Source organism: Staurois parvus, unplaced genomic scaffold (genome assembly GCF_062004578.1).
Source record: "Staurois parvus isolate SC_StPar_1 unplaced genomic scaffold, SC_StPar_1.0 ptg000287l, whole genome shotgun sequence".
In the NCBI taxonomy this organism is placed as follows: domain Eukaryota; kingdom Metazoa; phylum Chordata; class Amphibia; order Anura; family Ranidae; genus Staurois; species Staurois parvus.
The window spans coordinates 22,022,908-22,050,881 of NW_028318083.1; the positions used below are offsets into that span (position 1 = coordinate 22,022,908).

A 27,974-nucleotide genomic window follows, 5' to 3' on the forward strand; every position below is an offset into this window, starting at 1 on the left:
GTTAGGACCTCCTTTCATAATCCCTCGGATTACTTCTCAGCACTCTTCTTGTTAATGCTTGTTTTGGTGGTGAATACAGGAAAGCTTCCTCTACGTTTTTTTTTCTGTGTTTTATTGGTGAACATTTACTAAATCATTCTCTTCAATGGACTAAAGAGTGATTTAGAATTTCTTCAAATGCTAAACATGGCAAACTCAAGTACTGAAGATCAAGAACAACATGCAACTTGATAGACTGCAGAGATCCTAATTTTGGAGGCTTCCCAGGAAAAAAGGAGCCCAAATGCCTATCCAAAATAACAAGGTAGGCAATGAAGCATGCATAAACTCCCTGAAAGTCAGAGAAGAATGCTCCGCAGTGGTGGAAGCACTGACTAAGGTACATATTCTTATCTGTTACTTCTTACTAATACTAAGGTCATATTTACTAAGAGCAATGTGCTGTAAATTCAGCTGCAGCTGACTTTTTGCAAGCCATATTAAATACAGCTAATACAGTGCATTTTTCTTGTTTTAATTATTGTACTTGTTCTTCATATTCACATTCAAGCCACCTCTATAAATCGTTCTGCTTGATTCTGATACATTTCTAGAATATTGTGCAGCCATTTTGTATTCTGTTAGTTGTGCTATGTCTACTGCTGAAGGTCATTACAAGGATATGTGCTGCATACTAAATGGGATCCATGGAAGAGGAGAGTGTAGTAGGATAAGAATAGATATAGTAGGATTATGTGTGTAGGTGTAAGACTGTGAGGAGCATCAGTTTCACTGCATGAAGTATAAGAATATGCTACCAGCACAGACATATATTTGCTCTTTTTTGCTTTGATTTTACTGAGTGACAAAATCAATTTATCACTACATTATGTGACTGTCGCTATATATATATATATATATATATATATATATATATATATATATATATCCACAAATGCTTCAGCAACACATGCTTTATTGTATTTAATAAAGGGCTGACTTTTCTTGCTATTCAGGAACATACTGTAAATGTCAACTGTCCAAAAGTAGCCATGACAGTGCCGCATTTTGGTCTCCAGTCCCGACGATGCTGTGTCCTAGACAATGTCCCAGGATCTCACTGTCATCCTTTTTAAAGCAGAACTATACTCAGCTCTATTCTCTACAGCACTGCCATGTCCCTCAGCTCCACACCGGCCATGGACATCTCCGACCAGTCGGCTCCTGGGTACCAATTTTCTGCCATTTTCAGTGGCCAGGCTGAGATGACGTTACCCTCTCACATGTACGTGCACAGCTCAGTGTAGAAGGCATACAGGCAGGTAAGAATCTTTAATGCAGAAGAGATATGCTATGCCTCCTCTCCATTCAAAGTCCTGTCTGTTTGCAATTTTTGCTCCCAAACGTTCCCCTTTATGTTAGGGCACATGCACAGTATCTCAAAAAAGGCATTCATTATGGTGATTGGGGTCTGCAAGGGGGAGGTCCCTGCATAATTAGAGACAGGGTTTGGACAGGCCTTTTCAGTAAGTGGGCAAGGTCTGGATGGGACAATCTGGTTACTGTGCAGAATCTCCCAGTCACTGGGCAGGCCTAAGGTGGACTGTGGGCAGGGCTAACTTTGACATGGGGAAATGTTGGTAAGTATGCAATAGATGCTTACATTGATCTGTAAATGAAAACAAACAAGGGCACACTCTCATCGTGCATTACCGTGGTATACCATGCAATTTATTAGATAAAAAGGATGTATACTGACAAACCAACATGATTATAGGCAGTATGGGTGATCCACAAAGACAGTCACAATACTCCTCAGAGCTCTGAGGAAGGGGGTTCAGCCCCCAAAACACGTCAGCTTATCCGCATCATTAGACACAGTTGTATTGTGACTGTCTTTGTGGATCACCCATACTGCCTATAATCATGTTGGTTTGTGAGTATACATCCTTTTTTATCTAATAAATTACATGGTATACCACGGTAATGCACGATGAGAGTGCGCCCTTGTTTGTTTTCATTTACCAGTGGCCAGATTTCCCAATCTCAGAAAGGCAGCACCTCTTCGATTGGCATTTTGGCAATTCCTTGGTTTGCATGAAGATTGGAGCGCTGGTTTTGTTTGTCTATCTCTTGGAGTGTGTTTACATTGATCTGTGTTTTAGAAAGATTTAAAGCTGAAATCTGTCTATCTTTTTTAAATTTACATTGGGCCAGCTTGGATAGCTGTAATTATCAATATATTACATACGAAGGGCTTCAGGTGAGTCTCAAAATCATCGTAGTACTCTGTGCAACGTATAAGGAAGCGCTTTCCGATTTCGGCAGTGCTGGAGCTACTTCCCTTCTGGTACAGTGAAGACAGAGAGCTGCTAGCTCTTTTCAGAAAACGTCTTCTATTAGTTTTAATGATTACAATGCTTTCTTTGATTGGAAGAGGTGGAGAGAAGGGGCTAATGACATTACGATCTACCCTGGTCCAATCAGAAGACACCTTGTATCAATTGAAATGAATACAACATGTTTTCTGAATGCATGAGGTGCCAAGCAAGCGACTCTTCATCTTGACTGTACTAGAGGGGAAATGTTTTAGCTTCCCCAGAGCAAGCAAATGCTTGCTGTATGTAATTTTGAGACTTTCCTGCAGCCTTCTGGATATGACATATTGATAATTACAGGTAACCATGCTGATCCAATGTATATTTTAAAAATGTATTATTCAAGGAGTTCTTCTATAGGGCTGCCATAAACAATAAAGTATAAGCAGTCATGCAAACATGATCCAATCACTGTCAAGGCGAGCAATGGCTTTCAGGCCCCTAAATGTATACAGTTGCATAACACTTGTAGCCTGTAGAGAAAGAAGAGGAAATTGTGCTGTAGATACATCCTGCATTCGCTTATCGTTGGTAAACAAAGGTGATCAAACAAGGTTTTCCAACACTTTCAGTTACTTCTACCTCTGTAAAGTCTTGGATGATGATATCTCTTGGTGCCCACAGGATCAAGACATTAAATTGTTAGTCTGGCTCAAAATGGCAAAAAAATGAACTGTACTAATAAAAAAGGTACAAATGTCAACAGTCTTTTATTTGTTGGAACAAATAGTGATTATCAAGAACAGATATTTTCAATAAAATAGAGATGCTTATCAGGTATGGGGCTTAAACTGCCTTTTATCTTTCATTATTTTCATGGCACAAAACAACAGGACTTATTTTAAATTGATTGATCACTATTGTTTTTGCAGCATATTAAAGGTAAAAAATGCCCCACTTAATATCCCCTCTCCAAACACCTCGCTCTGCTCACTGCTCTAGCACTGTCCTCGCTTCAACAATTATTATTATACAGGATTTATATAGCGCCAATAGTTTGCTCAGCGCTTTACAATATAACGGGAGACAATACAGCAACAATACAGCTCAATACAAGACAATGCTCTCCTTTCTTCCTGGCCTCACAGGAGACACTGAGGCTAGCGGAGTCATAGCCTCCTGCTGATGTCAGTAAAACCCCTGTAAGGAGGGAGAAGAGGTCATGGCTTATAGGCGCTGTGTGTGTCTGTGAACAGAGCACACACAGCCTGGAGTGTGCCTATATGAGTGCCCCCATAGCGCATGGCTTGCTTTAGGGGCATCCATAGGAAGGAGTGAATAGTGCCAGGAGGTGACCCTCAAAGAACAGGTAGGGGACTGCTCTGTGCAATTTTATTGCGCAGAGCAGGTAAGTATAACCTCTATCTTATTTTATTTTTTTTTAATCATCTTTAACATCACCTTAATATAAATGTCTGGAATGTGTTATACATCATCTAAAAGGTGATTTTCTTTGTTTCAAATGTTGCGAACTTTCCATGATGGCTTACTGAACTTAAAAATAGGAATTGCCTGATTTATTCATAAAACTGATGACTCATGTTAATGTTATACTCAGTAAATGCTGTATTTTTTCCATTTAAAATAAAGTGGCAGAGCATATTTGAACCACTCACCCTTCACGCTGCCCGAATGCATAAGGTTGGCACAGAGTTTAAACCAGCTTTGGTAATGGTACCTCCAAGGTGGACAGTGGCTTACTAAGAGGTGCAGATAGCGGGGTCACACACAATATCTAAAATTACTCCATATGAATCATACTAGCACATATAGGCCTTGTCACTGTTTAGGTGTGCTCTTCTCTTCCTTCCCCAAGAGCTAGGCATTGCGAAGATATTTTTTCTACAAAATTTTTTTTGAAAATGTCACAAAGAATGACTGTTATTTTTTATAAGTATAAAAGATATCATTTTATATTCCTTCTTTTTTTATGTATTGATGGGAAGGTGGTGGCATGCTACAGACACCTGGCAGTCTCTGTCGGAGGCTCCTCTGACAGTAAACGTCTTCGTGATGAATTGAGACGCACCAGAGAGAAGGCCCAGGAGCTGGCAATAGGAAACAGGAGCAAACTGACATCTGCTCTTCGGAATAAACAACTGAGCAAAGAAGACCGCATGGAGTTAGAGCGCCTGTGGGTCCAGTTTTCCAGTAGCTTGGAGCTTCTCCACAATGACATGTGTAAGGTTTATGAGCTAGGCCAGTCTGTTCCCCTCTCCGCAAACAATCAGCCAGCGATACAGACTGGTGCTGCAGGTAAGAGAAAATGTATAGTGTCAATGTATAGAAGGATAAAAATGTAATGTGCTTTTATATGCTCAAGATTAGATTTCAAATCACTTCATTAATAGCCTCAATTTGTTATAGATACCACTCCAAACCACTAGCAATATACTAAATATAAATAAATATACCTCAGTAGCAAAAATCCACCTTCACCCTTGAAGTTGTTAAATTAATAATCACAAATTGACACTCAATATAAATAATACAAATTAAAAAAAAATCAAAAATCAAAATTATGTCCAAAATTCCAAAGTCCAAAACTATAACCCCAGTGTTTGTAGTTGTCATATGTGAATCCACACAGTAATCTCAATATGCAAGCCTCCCACAGGCTTGCACGATCAAAATCACCAAAAAAGAAAAGAAAAAATACATAGTGCATTATCCTTTTACAAAAATAAACTATAAATGAATGCACTCCACAAATGAACACACTTGTGAATCCTCTACATTGATTAGAGTGCAAGTGTATTAGTGAATCATGCGTTGTGCCACACAAGTGAAAAACCGTGTTCACTTCTATTAAAGTAAGGAATAAATACCCTTACCAGAGCAATAAAATAATTATGCCTTATCCAAATAGCAATGGAAGTTTCTATAGCCCCCAAATAGGATCCTTATGGTTATCCCTCTCTCCTTCTGTCCTCAGGATCCATCAGCAAGTCAGCTCCATACTCTTCCTTACACCATACTCCACCAAGTTGCCAAAATATATGGGGAATATAATAGTGTAATAATGCCACTGTATCATGTAACAACTTTATTCAGTATACTCACAGTATACACTCTTTAAAACCGCATAGTCCAGTAATATCAGACCTTTCAGCAATCATCTGCAGTTTCCAGATTGTTTGGTGTGCTTTTGCCACTAGTAAAATGGCCGCCACCCCACTTCCGGTTCTCATGTGTCTGACGTCACTTTTACGTGTTTCGTCATCGGACTTAGTCATAAAGTCTGTTATAAAATTTGTTATAAGCAGAATTTTAGAATGAATGATATTGTGAGTCAATGTGTAGTACAATACAATTACAGTAACCATTATTTTGTTGTAAATTTAATAGTGCTTATTTTCAATAATGTGTTCCCTGGGCTTTACTTACTAGACATTTCTCTGCGGCTGAATAGTTTTCATGATTTGAATATGTACAGTATATGTTTACAAACAAATCTGTATCCCTGACCATACATTAGATAGTTTGTATATATCTATAGTTTTGCTTTACTTTGGGATGCCAAGTTGCATATTGGAACAATAATAGAGTAAATAATATTGGGCTGTATTTTCTATTTGAAAGGATTAAAATTTTGCACTTATTATTCAGGATTTATATAGTGCCAACAGTTTGCACAACACTTTACAAACTAAATGGAAATAGTACAGCCCCAATACAAAAAAATAAAAAGGATTAGGAGCAGGGGCGGACTGACCATTTGGAAACTCGGGCACTGACCGAGGGCCCGGGGTCAGTAGGGGGCCCCATGAGATGAACCTGGTACCTTTTTCATAGGCTTTTTGAGTTTGGGCAAGGACACAGGGGCCCCATGGTCCCCTATTGCCTGAGGGCCCCATGAGTTGTCAGTCCACCCCTGATTAGGAGGACCCTGCTTATAAGAGCTTACAAACTAATAGGGCGGGGCAAATGGTACAAAAGGCTATAACTGTGGGGGGTGAGCTGATGGAAGAGTTAAAAGTCAGTTTCAGTTGTTAGCTGGAGGTTTGATAGGCTTCCCTAAAGAAATGAGGTTTCACGGATCGTCTAAAGGCAACCAAAGTAGGAGATAGCCAGACAGATTGAGGGAGAGAGTTTCTGAGAATGGGAGAGGCTCTGGAAAAGTCCTGGAAATGAACATGAGGAGGAGGAGATAAAGGAGCTAGAGAGCAGGAGATCTTGAGAGGGGCAGAGAGGGTAGTTTGGGTGGTATTTGGAGACAAGATTGGTGATGTAGCTTGGTGCAGAGTTGTAGATTTGTATGTTGTTGCTAGTATTTTGAAATTAATTCACTTGGCAATTGGAAGCCAGTGGCTGGATTGGCAGAGAGCGTTAGCAGACATTGAGTGGTTGGTAAGGTAGATGGGCCTGGCAGCAGTGTTCATGATATACCCCCCTTACTACCCCTCAGTGCATTATCCCCCTCACTTCCCCTCTCTATAGCTTGATTCGAGAAGGAAACAACTTTTGCTCTGCACTCTTTAGAAGCAAATATACTGTACATACTATTGTAAAGGGGACAAGCTCAACTGATATTTTCAGAGACACCCAGCAACAGTCCAGTATGTTTTCTTTACTTTTCCGCTTGAAAAATGCTTCAAAAATGGCTCAAAAATGCTCCAAAAATGCTAGTCATTTTTCAAGCATTTTTGAGGTGAACCAGTGTGAAAGCAGCCTAAGGTGGAATCCAGCTGGGATTTTCTAGGTCACCTTGGCAGAGTGAGATGCGAACCAGATTTTGCTTTCCACTTGTGACCAGCAGTAGGTGAGATAAATAAGGAAGAGCTGGAACAAGAGGTTGCTCTGGCCTAGGACTCAGGGAGCTACATGTGGAAATTGCTCTGTAAGGAAAAGGTTTGCAAAACACTTGTATTTTTTTGTTGGTGATGGGGAGAAGCCCTTCACCTGTTAGAGATGACTCTGTCCTGTTTAGTTAGTGCCTGGATGGCAAGGATTTATTTTCTGTTTTACTTTGTTTGTTTTATGTGCAATCCCCTAAATAAAACTGACTACAAGTCAGAATTTTAAGAAAAAACCTGCTGTTTGGACTGCCTTTTCCCAGGGAAGGTAATCCCCACTTGAACCACTAGCTGGGGGGTGCTTCATGCGGGCTCGATCTTGAGCTGCACCGTGTGCATTTATTGACACACACAGTGCGACTCAGCTCTGTCACCTGCTAACTCATAGCAGCAGAAGCCAATGACTGCTATCAGTCTTCCCTGTATGGAGGGATAGGTCGGAGAGGGCTCCCAGAGGGACTGCACAAATTACCATCAATTTATTAGTCATCCTGCAAATTAGCATACTATAGTGCAGGGCTTGAAAAAGCCGCTCGCCCGCTCGCCAAATGCAAGGAGAAATTCCTCTCTGTGCGAGTGGCTAGCAGCGAGCACAGATGAAGCATGGAGCGACTGCACCTCCGCTCCAAGCCTCATTGTGAAGCCGAGTTCCGGTTTACAACTTCCGGTTTACAACTTCCGGTTTCCGGCTTCTTCGGCACCGACGCTGAGGGGACAGGTGCAGGAGAGGTCCGCTCTCCTCCACTGAGAAGAGACACCCTCTCCACTGCCGCGGGGGACTCGGAGGGACTAGGAGTAAGTACTGTATACAACATGTCATATCATTATAATGGAGTACAGGGGAGCTGGGATATACATTACTGTGTACATGTCATATCACTATAATGGAGTACAGGGGAGCTGGGATATACATTACTGTATACATGTCATATCACTATAATGGAGTACAGGGGAGCTGGGATATACATTACTGTGTACATGTCATATCACTATAATGGAGTACAGGGGAGCTGGGATATACATTACTGTGTACATATCATATCACTATAATGGAGTACAGGGGAGCTGGGATATACATTACTGTGTACATGTCATATCACTATAATGGAGTACAGGGGAGCTGGGATATACATTACTGTGTACATGTCATATCACTATAATGGAGTACAGGGGAGCTGGGATATACATTACTGTGTACATGTCATATCACTATAATGGAGTACAGGGGAGCTGGGATATACATTACTGTGTACATGTCATATCACTATAATGGAGTACAGGGGAGGGGGGATATACATTACTGTGTACATGTCATATCACTATAATGGAGTACAGGGGAGCTGGGATATACATTACTGTATACATGTCATATCACTATAATGGAGTACAGGGGAGGGGGATATACATTACTGTATACATGTCATATCACTATAATGGAGTACAGGGGAGCTGGGATATACATTACTGTGTACATGTCATATCACTATAATGGAGTACAGGGGAGCTGGGATATACATTACTGTATACATGTCATATCACTATAATGGAGTACAGGGGAGCTGGGATATACATTACTGTGTACATGTCATATCACTATAATGGAGTACAGGGGAGCTGGGATATACATTACTGTATACATGACATATCACTATAATGGAGTACAGGGGAGCTGGGATATACATTACTGTATACATGTCATATCACTATAATGGAGTACAGGGGAGCTGGGATATACATTACTGTATACATTTCATATCACTATAATGGAGTACAGGGGAGCTGGGATATACATTACTGTATACATGTCATATCACTATAATGGAGTACAGGGGAGCTGGGATATACATTGCTGTGTACAGTTTTATATTTTGGACTCTTAATTCTAAAGAAAAATGTAATTTCATAAGCTTTAAGGGGCGGGGTTGGGGGCGGACCTGGGCAAGGTTGGGTGGGGCAACTGGTAGAGTAAGTTTTGTGACCAGCTAGTAGATCTGGACTCGAAATTTTAACCCCTGCTATAGTGCACCTGGTTGTTTCATGTTTCACTGTTAGTATGATTTTATTGCGTTTGAACTGACTTGGAGCAACTGGATATTGATTATTTGCATATATGAAATACCTAATTAGGAATATATAACTACTGCACAGTATATATCCAAAAATGTAAAAGGACTTGCCTTTATGCCTATATTTATGATATATACTGTGTGTATGTATATATATATATATATATATATATATATATATATATATACATATACATATATATATATATATATACACACATACATACATACATACATACATACATATACACATACACACACACACACAATTGTGCTCAAAATTTGCATACCCTTGAAGAATTGGTAGTAGTATGTCCCATTTTTAAAGTTAAAATTTCATTTTTTCCTTATGGGATTCATATTCAACTGTAGAACATAACAGAATGGCACAATCATAAAACAAAACATGGCAACAAATAAACAAATGAAATGACCCCTGTTCGAAAGTCTGCATACTCTTAGTTCTTAAAGTGTTACCAAACCCAGGACCCTGCATTCACTATATCTGGTCTCCCACAGTACACAGAACATGGAAATGCAAATATTTTAGTAAATATAAACTGCTAAATACCTTTTCTCGTCAGCAGTTAAAGCAGTCTTGTGACTTCTATCATTGTCCAGTCAAGCATATGTTAAAGCTTGTAGGAGGTGTTTTCTTTCTGCTCTAGGGGGATGTAGAACCCCTGACCTCTGTCTGGGCAGTGCTTACTGGCCCTGTGCTAATCACATGCACTCTCCCAAGAAAAAAAAAATTCATTAGCAATACACACCAAACTGAGCATGTGCAGAGTGTCTCCACACAATGTGTCTTATCAGGAGGTAAGAGGGGGCACTGTAAGAAGGGAAGGATCAGAGAAGTCTGGATCAAACAGCCTTTTTACACAATGCAGAGGATTAACCCCCTCGGTTCCACAGTTAGAATAACAAGCATGCTTTACTGCATATACAGACTGATTTTACTGTTGTGGGTTTAGTAACACTTTAATACTGTGTATTGCCCCCTTTAGCATCAATGGCAGCTTACAGTTTTTTGTAATAGTTGTCTATGAGGCCCTGAATTGTAGCAGGTGGTGAAGCTGCCCATTCATCTTGCCAAAATGCCTCCAGGTAATGCGAAGTCTTTGGTATTCTTGCATGAACTGCATGTTTGAGATCTCCCCAGAGTGGCTCAATGATATTAAGGTCAGGAGACTGTGATAACCACTCCAGAACCTTCACTTTTTTCTGCTGTAACTACTGGAGAATCAACTTGGCCTTGTGCTAGGGGTCATTGTTGTGCTGAAAAGTCCAAGAGTGTCCCATGTGCAGCTTTCATGCAAAAGAATGCAAATTGTCTGCCAGTATTTTCTGATAGCATGCTGCATTCTTCTTGCCATCAATTTTCACAAGATTCCACCATGCTTCACAGTGGGGATGGTATTCTTGTTGCTATAGACCTTGTGGACCCCTCTCAAACATAGAACTTTTGGTTGTGGCCATAAATCTCTATTTTGGTCTCGTCACTCAAGATTACAGTGTGTCAGAAGCTGTGAGGCATGTCGAGGTGTTGTTGGGCATATTGGGCTTTTTTGTGGTATCGGCACAGTAAAGGCTTCATTCTGGCAACCAGACCATGCAACCCATTTTTGTTCAAGTATAGTTGTATTGTGCTCCTTGAAACAACTGCACTCTTTCCGGAGCAGCATGTATTTTTAGTAAGGTTACATGTGGGTTTTTCTTTCTATCCCGAACAATTCTTCTGGCAGTTGTGGCTGAAATCTTTCTTGGTCTACCTGACATTGGCATGGTATCAAGAGATCCCTGAATCTTCCACCTCATAATAGGTGATTGAACAGTACTGACTTTAATATGCAAGGCTTTTGATATCTTTGACCTTACCATTACCTTGTTTCACAGGTCTTTTGACAGTTCTTTTCTGCTTCCCATAGCTCAGTACCTAGCTTGCTCAGTGCATCCATGTGAGAGCTAACAAACTCTTTGATTAATTATACACAGATGTTAATTGCAATTTTAAAAGCCACAGATGTGGGAAAATAACCTTTAATTGCCATTTTAACCTGTGCGTGTCTGTACCAAGGCCAAACATTCCAGTGTATGTAAACTTTTGATCCGGGCCATTTGAGTGATTGCTGTTATTACGATTTAAAAAAGGAGCCAAACAACTATGTGATAATATACAGCTTCATATGATCACTATCCTTCAATAAAAAACAAACATTTTTTTGGCATGATCATTCATACTTTCAGTATCAATGCCAAAATTTCACAATTCCTGCCAGGGTATGCAAACTTTTGAGCACAATTGTACATAGAAGAACCTGTCCAATCATCCAAAGACCTTAATCCTTTTTTAATTAATTTCTAACTTCGAGAAAAACTTTCATAAGACACTTGAGAGCATGCAAGAGTAAGAAGTACTGTACAAGTTCTCACATGCTATATACCATCAAGAAAATCTTCAGGAGGGTATAGTTTCCTTAGAACTGTATAATTTTCTATGAAAGTAAGAAGTTCAACTTTGAGTTGAACAGTATAAACATCAGCCAACTGTGATACAGTTAGCAAAGCTTCTGCTGGCATGTCACTTTGTTTGCCCTGACTATACTGTCTGGGGTCAAACTAGACCATATTATAGAGAACTGTAAAAAGTGGATAATATGTGAGCGCACTAAAAAAGATAAATTAGCAGCTGTGCACAAAAGGCAACCAAATAAAACCCACAGTAAACAAAACGTATAAAGTGCAGCGCTATAATAAAATAATTATGCCAAATCCAAATAGTACATCTATATGATAATATATAAAATCCTGCGAATCCTGGTAGGTGATTGTGCTCATCAGAAAATAGAAGGAATGCGCACTCACCGGACGCGCTATGGTAACTTTGAGTTGAACAGTATAAACATCAGCCAACTGTGATACAGTTAGCAAAGCTTCTGCTGGCATGTCACTTTGTTTGCCCTGACTATATTGTCTGGGGTCAAACTAGACCATATTAGAGAGAACGGTTTTATTTTTGGAGAATTTTTCTTTTAGGTTGTTTGGCACCTGATCAGTGACTACATAAAACACTTGAAACGTTGAAACCACTCACGAGGGTTAGAAAAGGGTTCATTCTGTAACAATTCTCCAGGAATTATTTTTTCATGGCCTTCGATTGCAGAATTCACAAATGATCCAGAAGGGTACTGCTTGCCTTTGTGACAAATGATTCCACCCTTGTAACTGGCTTTGAAATGGTACCTATGAGCACCCTAAATTGGTGTTTGAGAATGTCTCCTATTTGCCCTGCCTGTGAAATATCTAATCCACGTAAACAAGTAATATATTTTTGCATAAACAGGGATGTGATAGGAAATATTTCATATCATGCCCAAGCCATGAAGCAGATATTCGGCCCCAATCACAGCTCTACTGTCACATTTAGCTGATTCAGGAGATTGGTTTGCAAGCATTACAGTTAAATAATATACAATTAATGATTTCACTAGAGTGGCACACTTTGTAACATCACTAATCACCGAATTAGTCCAGCACTACGTATACATAGAATTGCATGGCATTCTTTTATTGTGGGCCTGTACTCCATTATAGCTCCAACTTCGATCACAGCACCATCAAATAAGCTGCCAATAATGTTAACAATACTCAAGGAGAACTTCTTTTTCAGAATACCAAGCATGCTTTCTCCAGTTATGTTACCAACATTACATGAAGAGTAATGCTTCTCCTTCCCTCTTTGAGATACAGTATAGCATAATTATGCTGCATTGTTCTTTAAATAGGTATCATGTCTACTTTCCATTTTCACACTGAATTTGAAAGCTTTTCTAACATTCTGAGTTATTTGCTTTTTCACCACGTTGCCCATTAGGGCTCGTTCACACTTAGCTTCATTTCTATCTCTTGCCAAACGCCCCTATAGCATTTGACAGGCGTTAAAAATGCTTCCCAAATGCCTGTCTAACGATCGTCAAACGCTCCCCAAACACCCTATACGTGGTTTTTAGGCAGTTGATAGGCGTTTGCCAAGTGTTAAAACCGCACCACAAATGCCTATAATGAAGTTAAATGGTATTAACGCTCCGCAACCACACCGCAAACGCCTGCCAGGCATTTGAGGAGTGACACCATAGATTTGAATGAGAGGCTTCAACTCCTCCTGATTTGACACAAGGCGTCAGTTTTGTCGCGACGCTAACGCTTCAATGTGAACAGTACTGTGTTCTGCCATGTGCAGAATTTGCATAGGCGTTTGAAAAGCGTTAAAAATGCTTCCCAAATGCCTGTCTGATGCCTGCTGACAAAGCTAGTGTGAACGTAGCCTTATAGGAATCAAATGACTGTTATCAGACCACTTCTTCCTCTGCTTGTGGCATTATGTGCCTTTTTTCTTACACAGGGCCTCAACTTCTTGTACACGTTTGTGGAAAGTGTTAACTATGCTATGAAGTTCAAGAATATTTACATAATTTTGATTGAGTTTTCATGTACTTTTGCTTTCTTCTCAGGTTAACCGCTTCCTGTCCACCCTATAGCAGATATACTGCTACAAGGCAGCATGGGTGCGAAAAATCACGTATATATACTTGATTTCGCATTTCCAGGTAGGGGGCGTGCCACCATTCGCGGCCGTGACTGTCAATCATTGGGTCCCGGCTGGTGATTACTTGATCTCCGACGGGGGGGGGGGGGGGGGGGGAACTGTTAGTAACCAAAACAGTTCTCCTCCCTGTCAACTTGTGCACACTGCTTTGCATGGCTGTGCAGGGCACAGCCATGCAAAGCGGTGTGCTTACAGTGAAGCACACAGGCACAGCCCCATAGTAAAACACATCCAGCACACGGTTAACCCTTTGATTGCCCCAGATGTTAACCCCTTCCTGCCCAGTGCCATTAGTACAGTGTCAGTGCTTTTTATTAGCACTGATCACTGTATGGGTGTCACTGGGGATGTCAGTGATACCAAGTCAGTTCCCCCAAGTGTCAGAATGCCCGCCACAGTCCCACAATCCTGCTATCAGTCGCTGATTGCCGCCATTAATAGTAAAAATAAAAAAATTAAGATCCCAGTATATATACTTCCATTTGTAAAAGGTATAACTTTCACATTAACCAATTAATTTACACATATTCAGATTTTTTTTTAGCAAAAACATGGAGCAGAATACATTTTGGCCTAAACTTATGGCAAACTTTGATTGTTTCAATTTTTTACTGGACATGTTTAATATCAAAAAGTCAAAAATATTGTTTTTTTTCTCAAAATTGCTGTCTTTTTTATATAGAGCAAAAAATAAAAAATGCAGTGTTGATCAAATACCACCAAAAGAAAGCTCAAATCGTGAGGAAAAAAGAACATTAATTTAACTTGGCTGCAGCACTGTATGACCGCGCAATTGTCAGTTAAAGTAACACAGCGCTGTAACGCAAAAAATGACCTGGTCAGAAAGGGGGGTAAATCCTCTGGAGGGCAAGTGGTTAACATTGATTATAGTTTCAATATCGATGCTTTGCCTGCACAGAGATATGTATTTGTGTACACATGTACTTTTTCACATTCCCAGCTAATAATGAACTGACTTCATCTGTTAGTACTGAAGACTATACAACTTGAGCAAAACAATTCTTGGCTTTTGAAAACAAAAAGGTAATTTACTTTGAATTGCACACCTGGCACAGAACAAAGGTAGACTTTATGCCCTTCGATAGGTAATACATTAGTTGCATCTATGGCTATGGGTACGCTTTCATAAAGTATAATTTAGTAGCTGTACTAGACAAAGGGTCTGGTACCAAAAGTGGTTTAGACTTAGATGTAAAGGGCATATCAGAAGATATGGATAATGATTCTGCAGATGTAGAAAATGTATCTGAAGGACTCCATCAACGGATTCTGAACAGAAGGCAATTGCTTATTTAACCATGAATTTACATATTCTACATATGTGGAAAACACATCTTGGGAAGAAATTGCAGATTCTGCAGGTGTGGAAGGCATAAAAAATAAAATAAAATTTATATCGTATAAGCAGTGCTTTAAGAAGACATGTCCGTACATGGTTTTTGCAGTTGTTTGAGGCATTACTGAACATGAAGGTTTGTTTCATTTTGAATTAGTCACACTCCTATGTCTCCCTGCGTCACCATATAATGTCTCCTCTAAACATGCCTGTTCAGTCTCCTGGTCACTGATAAACAAACCTAACATTATATTTATTGCAGAGTTAAAAATAGCAGAATGTTTTTCAGGCATATTTTTTAGCTGACTAGGAAATGATCCTACCTCAACCAGTACTTTTTTTTATCAGACTTTAAACCAATTTTACACTTTTCTTTTGATGCACGTTTTATTAAATGTGGATGGCCACAACCAACACTGTTAAATGGTGAAGGACCATTTCTGTGTTGTGGTCAGCTTGCCACCGTGACCTGGTGATGGCCATCCTTTTTGGGATACAAAGAAAAAAATTGTCAGTCTTTAAAAGGTAGGAGTCCATGACTAATTTCTAGGCTCAATTTAGTAAAAAATTGGTGTGCTTACCTAAAACATGATGATGATGGACTCAAGAACGACTCTGTTGGAATTTCTGAGGTTTCTATATACGATGATTATCTTTAAAGTTTTAGACATTCCAGGTTTAAAGTTGTTATACCTTGAGAAAAAGGGAGATAATGAACATAAACCATAAAATGTACATTTAATTTTAGTCTATTGAACATGCAACGTTACAAATGGTAGTTAAATTCTTTTGTAGCCAGCAGGTTGACCTCCATGCTCCTTGTCACATGATGTACAGGAACCTTTGTGTCTGTGCTTGCAAATTACATAGGCAGTCACCAAATGGACCCCCAAATAGATTTTACTAATTTCCTACAATATAGTGTTTATGTGTTTAGTAAGCCAGATATTGAGATTACTTTAGGTTTCTCTGTTTCACTTATTAAAGACAATGGCCATCCAAATTTCATAAGTCATGGCATACCAATCTAGAAAGTGAAAGACTCCCAAATAAGTAATAGTATTCTTACTGTGAGATTGTGTTGAGCTTTTCTAGTTCCTTTGCTAAAGAAGAAGGCCATGTAAATCCCAGTATTACCAGAAATATACCATTCTTTCTGCGCCCCCAAGATATAGTTTCATGCTTAATCAGTCATTCAATTTAGAAGACTACTTTATGTTTTTCTGGTTCAGTTACTAAAGGTGGCCACAAAAATTCTAAAAACCCAGCTGACTGTAGCTGTATTAGTGCATCAACACAGGTGAGTACTGTCTGTAATACTTTTTTTTACACCAACAGTTACATTTTGAATCCAAAGTTTTCAGAGTATATCCCCTTCTTCCAAGGTCCAAACAATATTCCTTGGACATTAGAAAAAAGGGGCATACCCAAAAGCTTGTCACAAAACCCAGTCAAGCATAGTGATGCATTGCATTACAAAAAGAAGGTCAATTTAGATTTTTGACACCAAGACGTAAATGAGCCTTAAGACAAATATGGCACTGCTGTTGCCTTCAGGCCAGGGTATGTTGACTTGCAGGAAATTATACACTGTTGGTCAGGAAGCTTATTTAATTTCTGTTTGTTGTAACTCAGTGAGAGATCATTTTCTGGAAAAAAACTTTGCTACTGAAGAATACAAGTGGGCAAGAAAACCTTTAAATTGATATTTTCCTGTGAGCTGTTGAGATCCTTTTCTCTTCCCTTTGCATCGGAGACTAAGATTGCAATATAGAGACATATTTCTCTGCTACACTATCTGTTTACTTGGTACAGAGATCATTTCCTTTTCTTTCTCACATAAACCTCTTATCTTCATGGCCATACTGTAACATACTCTATATGGCACTCTATACTGTCACTGCTGCTATGTTTTATTTCGCCTAACTTTATCTCTGGCTTTTTAATATGGTACAAGTTATAGTATTATCCAAATATGTTTTATTGGCAACTAGAATCACTTCTCTGACTCATTAGGCTACATATGTAAATTTGGGCTTAAGCAACTGAGCCCTGTAAACAACTAGTTGTCACGGTCGCCGGATCGCCGCCACCAACATGCGACAATCCCATGACCGCGACCACCAATACGTCACAATCGTGGCGTCAGACTCCAGACCTTCTCACCAAACTCGTGACCGAAGGACCGGCCGATCTAAACCCACGGTGTGACACGCTTAACAAGGCCACACCCAGCTGCACCCTGCACAGCGATTTTCCAGCTAATGGACTACAATCGGTGCCTGCAGCCTGAATGCGCTTGTTACTGGGTCGGGTTAATTACACAACTAACCCTTCACACTGCCACTACCACTTTTTGTCAGAGAAAGGGGAAACTCTCCCTATCAAATATACACTATAATGATTGAAATAATGGTCTATATAACACAGTCCATAGGCCCGTTATACAGAGATTAAAACAAACAGTAGCGTCTCTTCAAAGGCAGGAATTCGTGAATTGCAAGTAAGCACTTAGGAACAGCTTAACACTTTCAGAAAGAAAGATTTATTACTAAAAGAGTCAAACAGGTGCAATAAAATATTTACAAGAAAGATGTAACTAAGATATATATATATATATATATATATATAAAACAGCACAGCAAAGAGATAACAGGGAGAAGTTACAGGGTTAAGTTACTTGCCATTTTAAGCCTTTGATGTAAGCAAATCCCAGTTGTAGAGTGAAAGGGTCTTTGATCTCCCGTTATTACGATGGAAAATTAGGAGATGTGTTTAGCTTTGCTTTTTAGGCTTGCCAGCCTGTCTTTTAAAGTCCCCCAGCAGGGGGGGTGGCTCTGAGTAACTGGCCAATACCCTGTTTTGGGCGGGATAGTCGGATGGACACTGCATTAAAACTGACAGCTTCATAATCCATAATATGAAACATAGGTGACAGCTGACCTGAGGAATGTTCATTTAACTTCTCTCACCTGGCTGGTAGGGTTTATGAGGTTCCAACTTCTTCAAGTCCAGGGAAAAACTACCTTATCTTGGTTAGGAGGTGAGAGTTTACAGGGGCCTTGGGACAAGCAGGCTCTGGCTCCATGGGGGGGGGCTTTGTAGCTCTGGGCCTCCTGCTGTTCTAGCCTGCCAGCCACTTTTAACACACACAAACACACATCTGTCCCTGTGTCTCTCAGGAAGGGAGGGGGAAGGGAATAAAGGATTGAGGAATACTCTAATAAAAAATGGGAACTCCGTGTCCATCTCTGATGAGCAAGTTTGCTACACTAGTGATTTCAGTAAATCAGCTAAAAATAGACTGGTAAAAATGTCAAATAAATGCCAGTGCTTTAGTCACAGGCTCCAAAATGTAGTAAAGAATTTTTAGTAATGAGCAAAATAAAGAAAGAAAGAGAATTTACACCAACAATAGACATCTCTTTTACACCCAGGAATATGAGATGGATCATTTTTACAGCAGGGTTCCTTAGAGATATAAGAAGCAAGCATATGATCAAATCCAGGATCATCCACCGAAGACAGAATGTATCTGCTTTGGGTAGATTTATTCTACGTTATACATAAGCAAAGTTCCTTGTTTAAAAAATGGGGCCTTGAAGGATATCAACTTTTTGCTTTATCTACAGGAACATTCAGCACCCTTTACTACATACAAACTCACTGAACATATCAAGCTATTTATCTTACAAAGTATTTAGATCTAATCTTCTTTCACCTTCATAGTGACCCTGTAAACTTATGCACCTTACCCCTGATAGTTATCCGCTTTCATAATGTTATACTGTCCAAGTCATTGAAGAAAGATTTGAAAGCTTTGTCCTCAAGCATGGGTCATACAAACAAATTAATTGGAAACAAATGACAAAAGTTACTAGTATGTACCAAACTGAGATGTGAGGAATGCAAATAATTAAAAACTTTGATAAACTTCTACAAAACACATGCTCAAATTGCCATTTAGCAATGTGACAAGTTATTCTCTGTAAACAGGTCACAAAGACATTCACTTTTTAAATATACTTTTACAGCACTGAGTATTAACGAATTAGTAATTACTAATTAGTATTAGAGTCTCCTAATATAAACAATAAATGGTTATTTTTATCTAATGTATAAAAAATAATTAAAATAGAAGAAAAAAATGTATGTAAAGTGGTCCTTACCTTAAAAAGTGCAGATTTGCTATCTTATGGGAAACATACATTTTTTATTAATTCTGCTAAGCAGTATGTAGAAAGATTTTCTACAATTTACCCTGTAAAACAGCAGTGCACTACCTGTTCTGTCGTGTCATGCAGCGTTAGGAACTGTGCCTGTGACTGCTAGTCTGAAAAGATTTGGTTATGTTCCTTTTGTGCTGCTCACTGTTCTCCTTGCTGGAGAGTAAGTTGATGCTCACAGTCTGCAGTGCAAGGATCTCTCTGCTTCTGCTTCATTAATTCTATTGATCTGTGCTTTCTGCATCTCTCTTGCTGCTTCTTGAACACTCCCCTACCTGTCCTCAAGGGAGCAGCTCTGACATTATTAACCAAAGCTCTGCCTCTGCCAGATGGCTGCCTACAAAAGAGGCACCATGCAAGATATAATCAATTGCTGAAGGCCTATAGATGATACTGGTGACTAGTGCTTTGGCCTTTGTTTCCTTTTCTTTCACACAGCTTCCAATGCACAGATACTCTTTTAAATAGTAAGATTTTCGTACTATATAAAGGAGAAGTATAGCCAAAGCTTTTTTGTCTGTACTTCTCCTATGGATCACAAGAGTGCTGTTCGATCTGCACTCCTGTGATCTGTTTTCAACCGACAGCAGGCTAAAGCCGGCTGACGTCACAGAACCAGTCTAGGCTCTGAAAAGATACCCACCCCTGCCCCTTCCACAGCTTGGAACTCCAGTAAGCGCTGGAGGAGCAGAGCAGAGAGCCAGTGACTGACAGTCACCGGCTCTCAGCAGCCTGAGCACAGTGATCAGCCGTTTTTGGTCGCTCAGTTCTTGGCAGGGACTGATGCTGCATTCACCTAGGTGAATATAATTTTTTTTTTTTTACTGAAAACCATACTTCTCTTTTAAAGAGAAAAAAACTTTACAAGGTGATTGGATGTAAGGACATGATCTGACTGCAGATATACTCTTTTAACAGAAAGGGACACAGGCATTGTCAGTGAAAGAGAGGTAGTGGTGTGCAATCAACCAGCCACCTCGGTCTCTGACGTATCCTAGTGGAAACAAGTGATTGGTCAAAACTATCCAACATGGTCAACTGTTATATTCCTTAAGACTGGAGAGCTGGGTTACCTGGTGCTGCAGACACTCTGAAATCCTCTGGATCTGACAAACATTGTTTATTTTATATTTTTCACATATGAACACTATATATGAACCAATCATACAGCAGTCATTGAATTGGTATATTTGTTTGAGGGCCAGTTCACACTAGATATAGTCCAGTGTGTTTTTTTTCTGCACCAAAAATGTATGGACAGTGAGTTATATGAGTTCCAATAGCCTAGTTCACACCAGTGCAGTCAGTTCCAGTGCAGAAAAAAAAAGTAGAACATGCTGCATTTTTTCTGCACTGAACTGTACCGGAACATGGCAAAATGCATAAAAACACACTGGAATATACCTAGAATGCATGTCACTATTTAACCACTTCCCATCCGGCCGTTGTATGTAAACGGCCAGACGGTGGCAGTGCAGGGGCAGGTGGCCATTTATAAACGGCCTCCCCGCACCCTGCTTGTGTGCGCTCCCTGCCCACAGTGGAACACCGATCGTTGTACGGGACCTCTGTGCGAGGTCCCGGTCATGTGATCACTAATTGGCCAATCAGTGATCACATGAAGAGTAGTAAGCAAGATATCACTTCTGACATCATGGCTTACTACTAGTGAAATCTGTGAATGATCACAGAGGTCACATGGTACAAGGCTATTCACAACAGCCTTGTACAATGTGACAAGCTATGACCAATCACAATGGTTACAAGAATGCAGCCAGAGAGAAGGAGAAATAATTGCTTTTACAGCCTTTATGGGTGTAAAAGCAATCAGTGTGGAAAAAAAAAAAATCTTCATAACCCCACACAAGTAGTACAGTGTCACCATGGTGACACTGTACTGCTAGGGTGACAGTATGTAAAAAAAAAAAAAAATATAAAAAAAAGTAAAAAAACATTTTTAAAAATTATAATTTTTGGTTATAAACTAATTTGGGTAATTTATTTTGCTAAAAAGATAACTGAATAAATTTTGGCCACGATTTATGAAGAAAGATTATTTGTAAAATTTTATAAGAAAAACACTTTTTCACAATTTTTGGACTTTTTCATTTATAGTTGTGTTCAAAATAATAGCAGCCAGACATCACTAACCTGATCAATCACTGTTTTTGGTAGAAATGATATTTCTACATGGCAAATAATTTACTAGCAGGTGCAATAGAGTAATAGAAATCCAACAGACCCAACAGTCATGACATGCATGCTGCTGATTCTGTGTAATTGAATCACTAATCGAAAAGCGCATGTTTAAAATAATAGCAGTGTGGAGTTCTATTAGTGAGGTCATTCATTCTTTGAAAAACAGGTGGCAATTATTGCCCTTATTTAAAGAAGGAAGGCAGCAAAATGTTGTACATGCTGGTTACAATTGCATTTCTCTCTGAAATTCTGAGAAAAATGGGTTGTTCCAGACATTGTTCAGAAGAACAGCGTACCTTGATTAAAAAGTTGATTGGAGAGGGGAAAACATATAAAGAAGTACAGAAAATAATAGGCTGCTCAGCTAAAATGATCGCAAATGCTTTAATATGGCAACCAAAACCTGAAAGACGTGGAAGAAAGCGAAAAACTGCCATTCAAATGGATAGAAGAATAACCAAAATGGCAAGGACTCAGCCAACAATCAGCTCCAGGAAGATGAAAGAAGGTCTAAAGTTACCTGTGAGTACTGTTACAATTAGAAGACGCCTATGTGAAGCCAAGCTATCTGCAAGAAGCCCCTGAAAAGTCCCACTGTTGAAAAAAACGACATGTGCTGAAGAGGTTACAATTTGCCAAAGGGCACATTGACTGGCCTAAAGAGACATTTTGTGGACTGATGAAAGTAAGATTGTTCTTTTTGGGTCTAGTGGCCGGAGACCGTTTGTCAGACGACCCCCAAAAACTGAATTCAAGCCACAGTACACTGTGAAGACAGTGAAGCATGGTTGCGCAAGCATCATGATATGGGGATGTTTCTCATACTACGGTGTTGGGCCTATTCATAGCATACCAGGGATCATGGATCAGTTTGAATACATCAGAATACTTGAAGAGGTCATGCTGCCTTATGCTGAAGAGGAAATGCCCTTTAAATTGGTGTTCCAACAAGACAACGATCCCAAACACACCAGTAAACTTGCAACATCTTGGTTCCAGACCAACAAGATTGACGTTATGGAGTGGTCAGCCCAATCCCCGGATCTTAATCCAATAGAAAACTTGTGGGGTGACATCAAAAATGCAGTTTCTGAGGCAAAAACCAAGAAATAGAGAAGAACTGTGGAATGTAGTCCAATCATCCTGGGCTGGAATACCTGTTCACAGGTGCCAGAAGTTGGTTGACTCCATGCAACACAGATGTACAGCAGTTCTCAGAAACAGTGCTTATACAACTAAATATTAAGTGATTCAAAGGAAAGCAAAATCTTCAAACATTTTTCAGTTTATATAGTGAATGTTTGAGTTTGTAAAGAAGAATACAAACACTGCTATTTTTTTCAACAGTCTAATATTCACTTTTCTTCACTTTTTTTTTAGAGGAACAACACAAATTTGATATATTTTTCTTCATGTTTTGATTTGGAATATAATGTGTAGTGTTCCCAATGCATTTGTGTGTATGGAAATAAAAGCTATTAGAAGGATTTTATTCACTTTTTTTCAACACACTGCTATTATTTTGAACATAACTGTATATAGCAAAAAAAATAAAAATCCCAGTGGTGAATAAATACCACCAAAATAAAGCTTTATCTGTCTCAAAAAAATGCTAAACAATTCATATGGGTACAGTGTTGACCGCGCAATTGTCATTCAAAGTGTGATAGCGCTGAAAGCTCATACTTGGCCTGGGCAGGAAGGGGGTGAAAGTTCCCTGTAGGCAAGTGGTTAAGAAGAAAAAAGAAAGATGGGGAAAACGCACTGGAGCGCATCAAAAACGTGCATGCAGAAACGGATCCGGACTCTGTTTCTGTGCTATGAACTGGCCCTTAGGGACTGCTCTCTTGAATGCCTTTTTTAATACTGTTACCAAGCATTATGAACCATACTTGAATATGAATTGAAAGGAATTGGTCCTACCCATTTACACATTTTTAGGTCTAACATTATAATGTTTTAAAGTAAAATGCCATACTCAGGAACCACTATTCTTTATACAGAAAGGCAGTCAGGAGACTAGTCTCCTTCCCTAGTTTTACAATCATCTGCAAGAATAAACATGAAATTAACAGTCAGGTTATGCAGGATGAAATTTGATTTGAGATCATACTTTTTTTATTTACCAAATATAATCAGTCTTTAAAAACTGTACATGTCTATTGGTGTAGGTCCATTGAAAAATACCTTGAGTGTAATCATTGGAAACCAGTGATATGCTCAATTATAATTTTATATGCCACAATGTAAGTGCTAAAATAATCCTTGCTGTATTTGATAGCCTCCACTGGCAACAATTAACCCTCTACCACTGCACATAAATTCAAATATCCATTGCAATACCTGCTTAAATAGGTTTTGTATTTCTGAATACAAAAACACATTCTGTTAATTTAATAACTGAAGACTTTCAAGCTGTTACACATGTCTCTATGGGAAAAGAACAAAGGAAGGCGTTTTCCTGTTCCAGCAATAAGAAGATGTGTGCTTCTGCCCCCATTACATAACACAACAGGGGACTGTCCTAGTGCGTATTATCAGCACTGTATTTTATCTTTGCAGTGAGCACCAAAGTTAATGATACATTAAATTTCTGATTGCTGTGTTGACATGATCTAACCTTCAAAAGATCTTTATGACCCATAACACACATTTACTGTTAAAGCGTCAGTCTATCAGCTATCATAAATAAATGTGTCTATAGAGTCACAACTGGGAACAGTTGAAAACTGAGTAAAATGGTGTGAGCCATCTGACTTTTTACCTACTAACTTTCTGAGGTTCTGCTTTTGCAATTACCTGTACCGCATACCCATACAAAATCATTCACAGTATACAAACAGATCCTGCAGTTTCTTATATCTTACATACTGTTTGACTAATGTACATTAGATTTCTTTAAAAAGGCAACGTTGGCCTACAGTATCCCAGGGGATTCTGACATATCGCATGTGGGACTCAACATGTACAGTGCATGACATTTGGTAATCACTTGTGTTTAACCACTTGACCTCTGGAAAGTTTTACCCCCTTCATGACCAGGGCATTTTTTATTCGCTATTCAGCACTGTGCTACTTTAACTGGCAATTGCTCGGTCATTCAACACAGTACTCAAATTACATTTATATATTTTTTTCAAGCAAATAGAGCTTTCTTTTGGTGGCATTTAATCACCATTGGGTTTTTTATTTTTCATTATATAAATGAAAAATACAGAAAATTAAAAAAAAAAACTAATTTTTCTCAGTTTATAAAGTTATACATTTTTGCAAACAAGTAATCTTTTTTCATAAATGTAGGCCAAAATGTAACCTGCTACATTTTTTTGGTAAAAATAAACTCAAATCAGTGTATATTATTTAGTCTGTGTGAAAGTTATAAAGTCTACAGACTATAGTAAGTGTGTATGTATATATATATATATATATATATATATATATATATATATATATATATATATATATATATATATATAATTAATCCTGATGTACCGGCTGTCTCTAATTTCTTGAGGCCTTAGAATGCCAGGAAAGTATAAATACCCCCAAATGACCCCTTTTTGGAAAGTACACAGTCCAAGGTATTCACTAAGAGGCACGGTGAGTTTTTTGAAGTTATAATTTTTTGTCAGAGCTTTTTTGGAAAATAAGGAAATTAAATTAATTTATTTTTTTAACATACTGTTACTGTAATGATCACTGTTATAAGCAATCGTTTTAACTGTCATGAATGGCTTTCATTCATGACAGCTTGCTTACTATTGTGATGTTGTAATTGGCTACAGCTATCACATGGTACAAGGCCGCTGTATATGGCCTTGCACTATGTGATCAATCACAATAGTAAGTAAGCCGTTATGAATGGCTGCCATTCATAAAAGTTTTGTTTACATGTTATCATGTGATCGCTACGATTGGTCAGCGAGCACTGTGGTCACAGGATCACACCTATGCATGCCCCAGGGGTGTGTGTCAGTGCAGATGAGCAGGATGACATACAGGTACATCACTGTGCCTGCTCATGTTCCCGGCCAGCAGTAAATATACTAGTGCTGGTCAGCAAATGGTTAAAATTAATAATTTGATGACATGCCCTAATGTCTCAATTCATTAATGGAATCCCAGCCCTCACCTCACTATCTTTACTGGATGTGTTAAGAACCCCGCAAACTGATCTCTTCTCTGTATGACCTTCTCCTCACCCCAATTGTCTCTGATCTGGCCTACTCTCTCTAATCCCGATGGGTAACAGACATTGGAGCTATTGATGAGGAATGGGAGGAAGTCCTAGACAACTGCAAAAAGGTTTCACCTAAGATACCTGACCATCTTACCCAACTCTACATTGTGCATAGGGCATATCTCACCATATCTTGACTTACACAATTTAGAACTGATAGGGATTCTTATTGTCCTAAATGCCATGCATTCCCGGGCACGTTTGCTCATTTGATATGGTAATGCCCACGGATAAATGGATTTTGGACCCAGGTAATCCAGTTTTTACATGACCGCATGGGTTCCCCTTTAACCCTATTCAGAAGCTGATAGGTACTTGACTACACTTTTACATGAAACTTTGTTTAGTGCTAGGAAATTGGTAGCCGCCATTGGATGCAGGCGCTCCCTCCTACATTTGAGGAGTGGATGGCAGACTTTAACAACGCTCTACATTTGAAAATGTTATATGTTAATTTAGGCTGTCCCAGCAAATATAATAAAATATGGGATTGTTGGTTGCAATCTGCAGATACCTGCACCTAGATGGGATAGGTTTGGCATCTAGACTGTACATTTATTTTTTTATCTGTTTATTTCTTGTATAGATGCATGTGTTACTCACACATAGTACCTTTCCTGAGGTAGACATGTTCTCTCCATAAAGGGATATGCTGACTGGCTACTTTTCCCCTGCAACAGGCAGAAATATATTCTGTACAGGTTTCTATTTCTATGTCATGTTTGCTATTCTACTTATATTGTCATCGTGTTGATCTTTTCTTAGTTTGGTTGTTTGTAACCATTCCTGTCTAACCTTCATACAACCCATTGTTTTGTACTGTAAACTTATGCTTTATTTTTCATTCAATAAAAGATTTTGCCTTCCTGGTGAAAAAATTTGTTTTTACCAAATACACAGAATTGTTTAAATTTTTCTCATCTTTGGTTCTGAGTATTTTGAGGGTAATGGGCCAATCATAAAATTATATGTTATGCGTTACTAGTGAAAGTGATGGAATCCAGTTTAAAAAGCTTAACGAAACAGTACGTTTATTTAATATTGTTTGTGGCCGTTCATTTTCTATTGTGGAGTCAGAAAAAGAAGTAAGAGGAAATGTCTACTAAGTAAGGGAAATTCCCTCATGGACAGTCGTCCTCACTAAAAGATTTTGCTATTGCTGTTCTGGAGACAACTGTAAAATTGTGGATTTCCATACATTTTCTCTTTCAGTGATGATGGTCATCAGGACAAAGAGAGGGGTAAACCTTCACAGCAGGGACACAGCAATAAAAACATGACAGGGATTCCCCAGTCTACCCCGGATTCCTCTACTCTACCTTCCCCACTCTACCCTACCCAAGTAAATAAAACATTTTGCTGTACACTTTAAGTGACTTATGTTGCAAAGATTTTTTTTTTTACATCACTAAATTGAAAACAGTTAAGTTATCTCTACTTTGCAGTCTACATTTACTATTAGCTAAGATATCCATGCTAGATCTATTGTGCTTTAAAAACAGTCTTCTTGTTCTAAAGTACCTTTTGTGTTTCCAGGAAATACCTCAGCTATTGCCTCCAGAGCACTGAGTGTCCAGAACATTACGTACAACGAGTCACCTTCAACAAATAACAAAGACAAGCTGGAACACACGGAGCTAGAAAATGAAATTTTCAAGGTGGACCAGATGATCACTGACATGGAGCTAAAAGTCAACGTCCTAAGATGGACTGTAGAAGCAACAGCAAATATGAATGATGAGGTTGACAGCAATGATGCCTCATCCACAGCTTTGCTCTCAGTGGATGAAAAAGAAACTGGCAAATGCTGTAATGGCTGCAGTTTACTGTGTCTTTGATTTTGTATGGTACAGCACCAGTAGCTGTCACATTTTCTTCTGTGCTGTAAATGTGATATAATATTCCTAGTTAGTGTTGCTTTGTTTTGATTTACTACTCTTTTTATGATTACAATCACATAATGGATTCATTTACATTTATGTGTATGAATTGTAATGAACTGAATATATATTTAAAAATGTTAGACAGTGACTACATTACAGGTGTCTAGATAGCAATACAGGAGTCCAGCTACAATAAAGAAAAATAAATTAAGAAAATAAAAAGTTCTTATCCCATGGCAACAAA

General features: G+C 38.9%; 1 protein-coding gene across 1 annotated transcript; it reads left to right on the top strand.

The window, feature by feature from the left end:
- The first annotated feature begins 56 nt into the window (after window positions 1-56).
- Window positions 57-27,974, top strand: LOC149458435 (regulator of G protein signaling 9-binding protein B-like). Its single transcript, XM_089682161.1, is given in 4 exon segments — window positions 57-379; window positions 4,304-4,613; window positions 27,384-27,662; window positions 27,665-27,974. Coding segments are annotated over 4 exon segments (756 nt in total). The 5' UTR covers window positions 57-283; the 3' UTR covers window positions 27,736-27,974.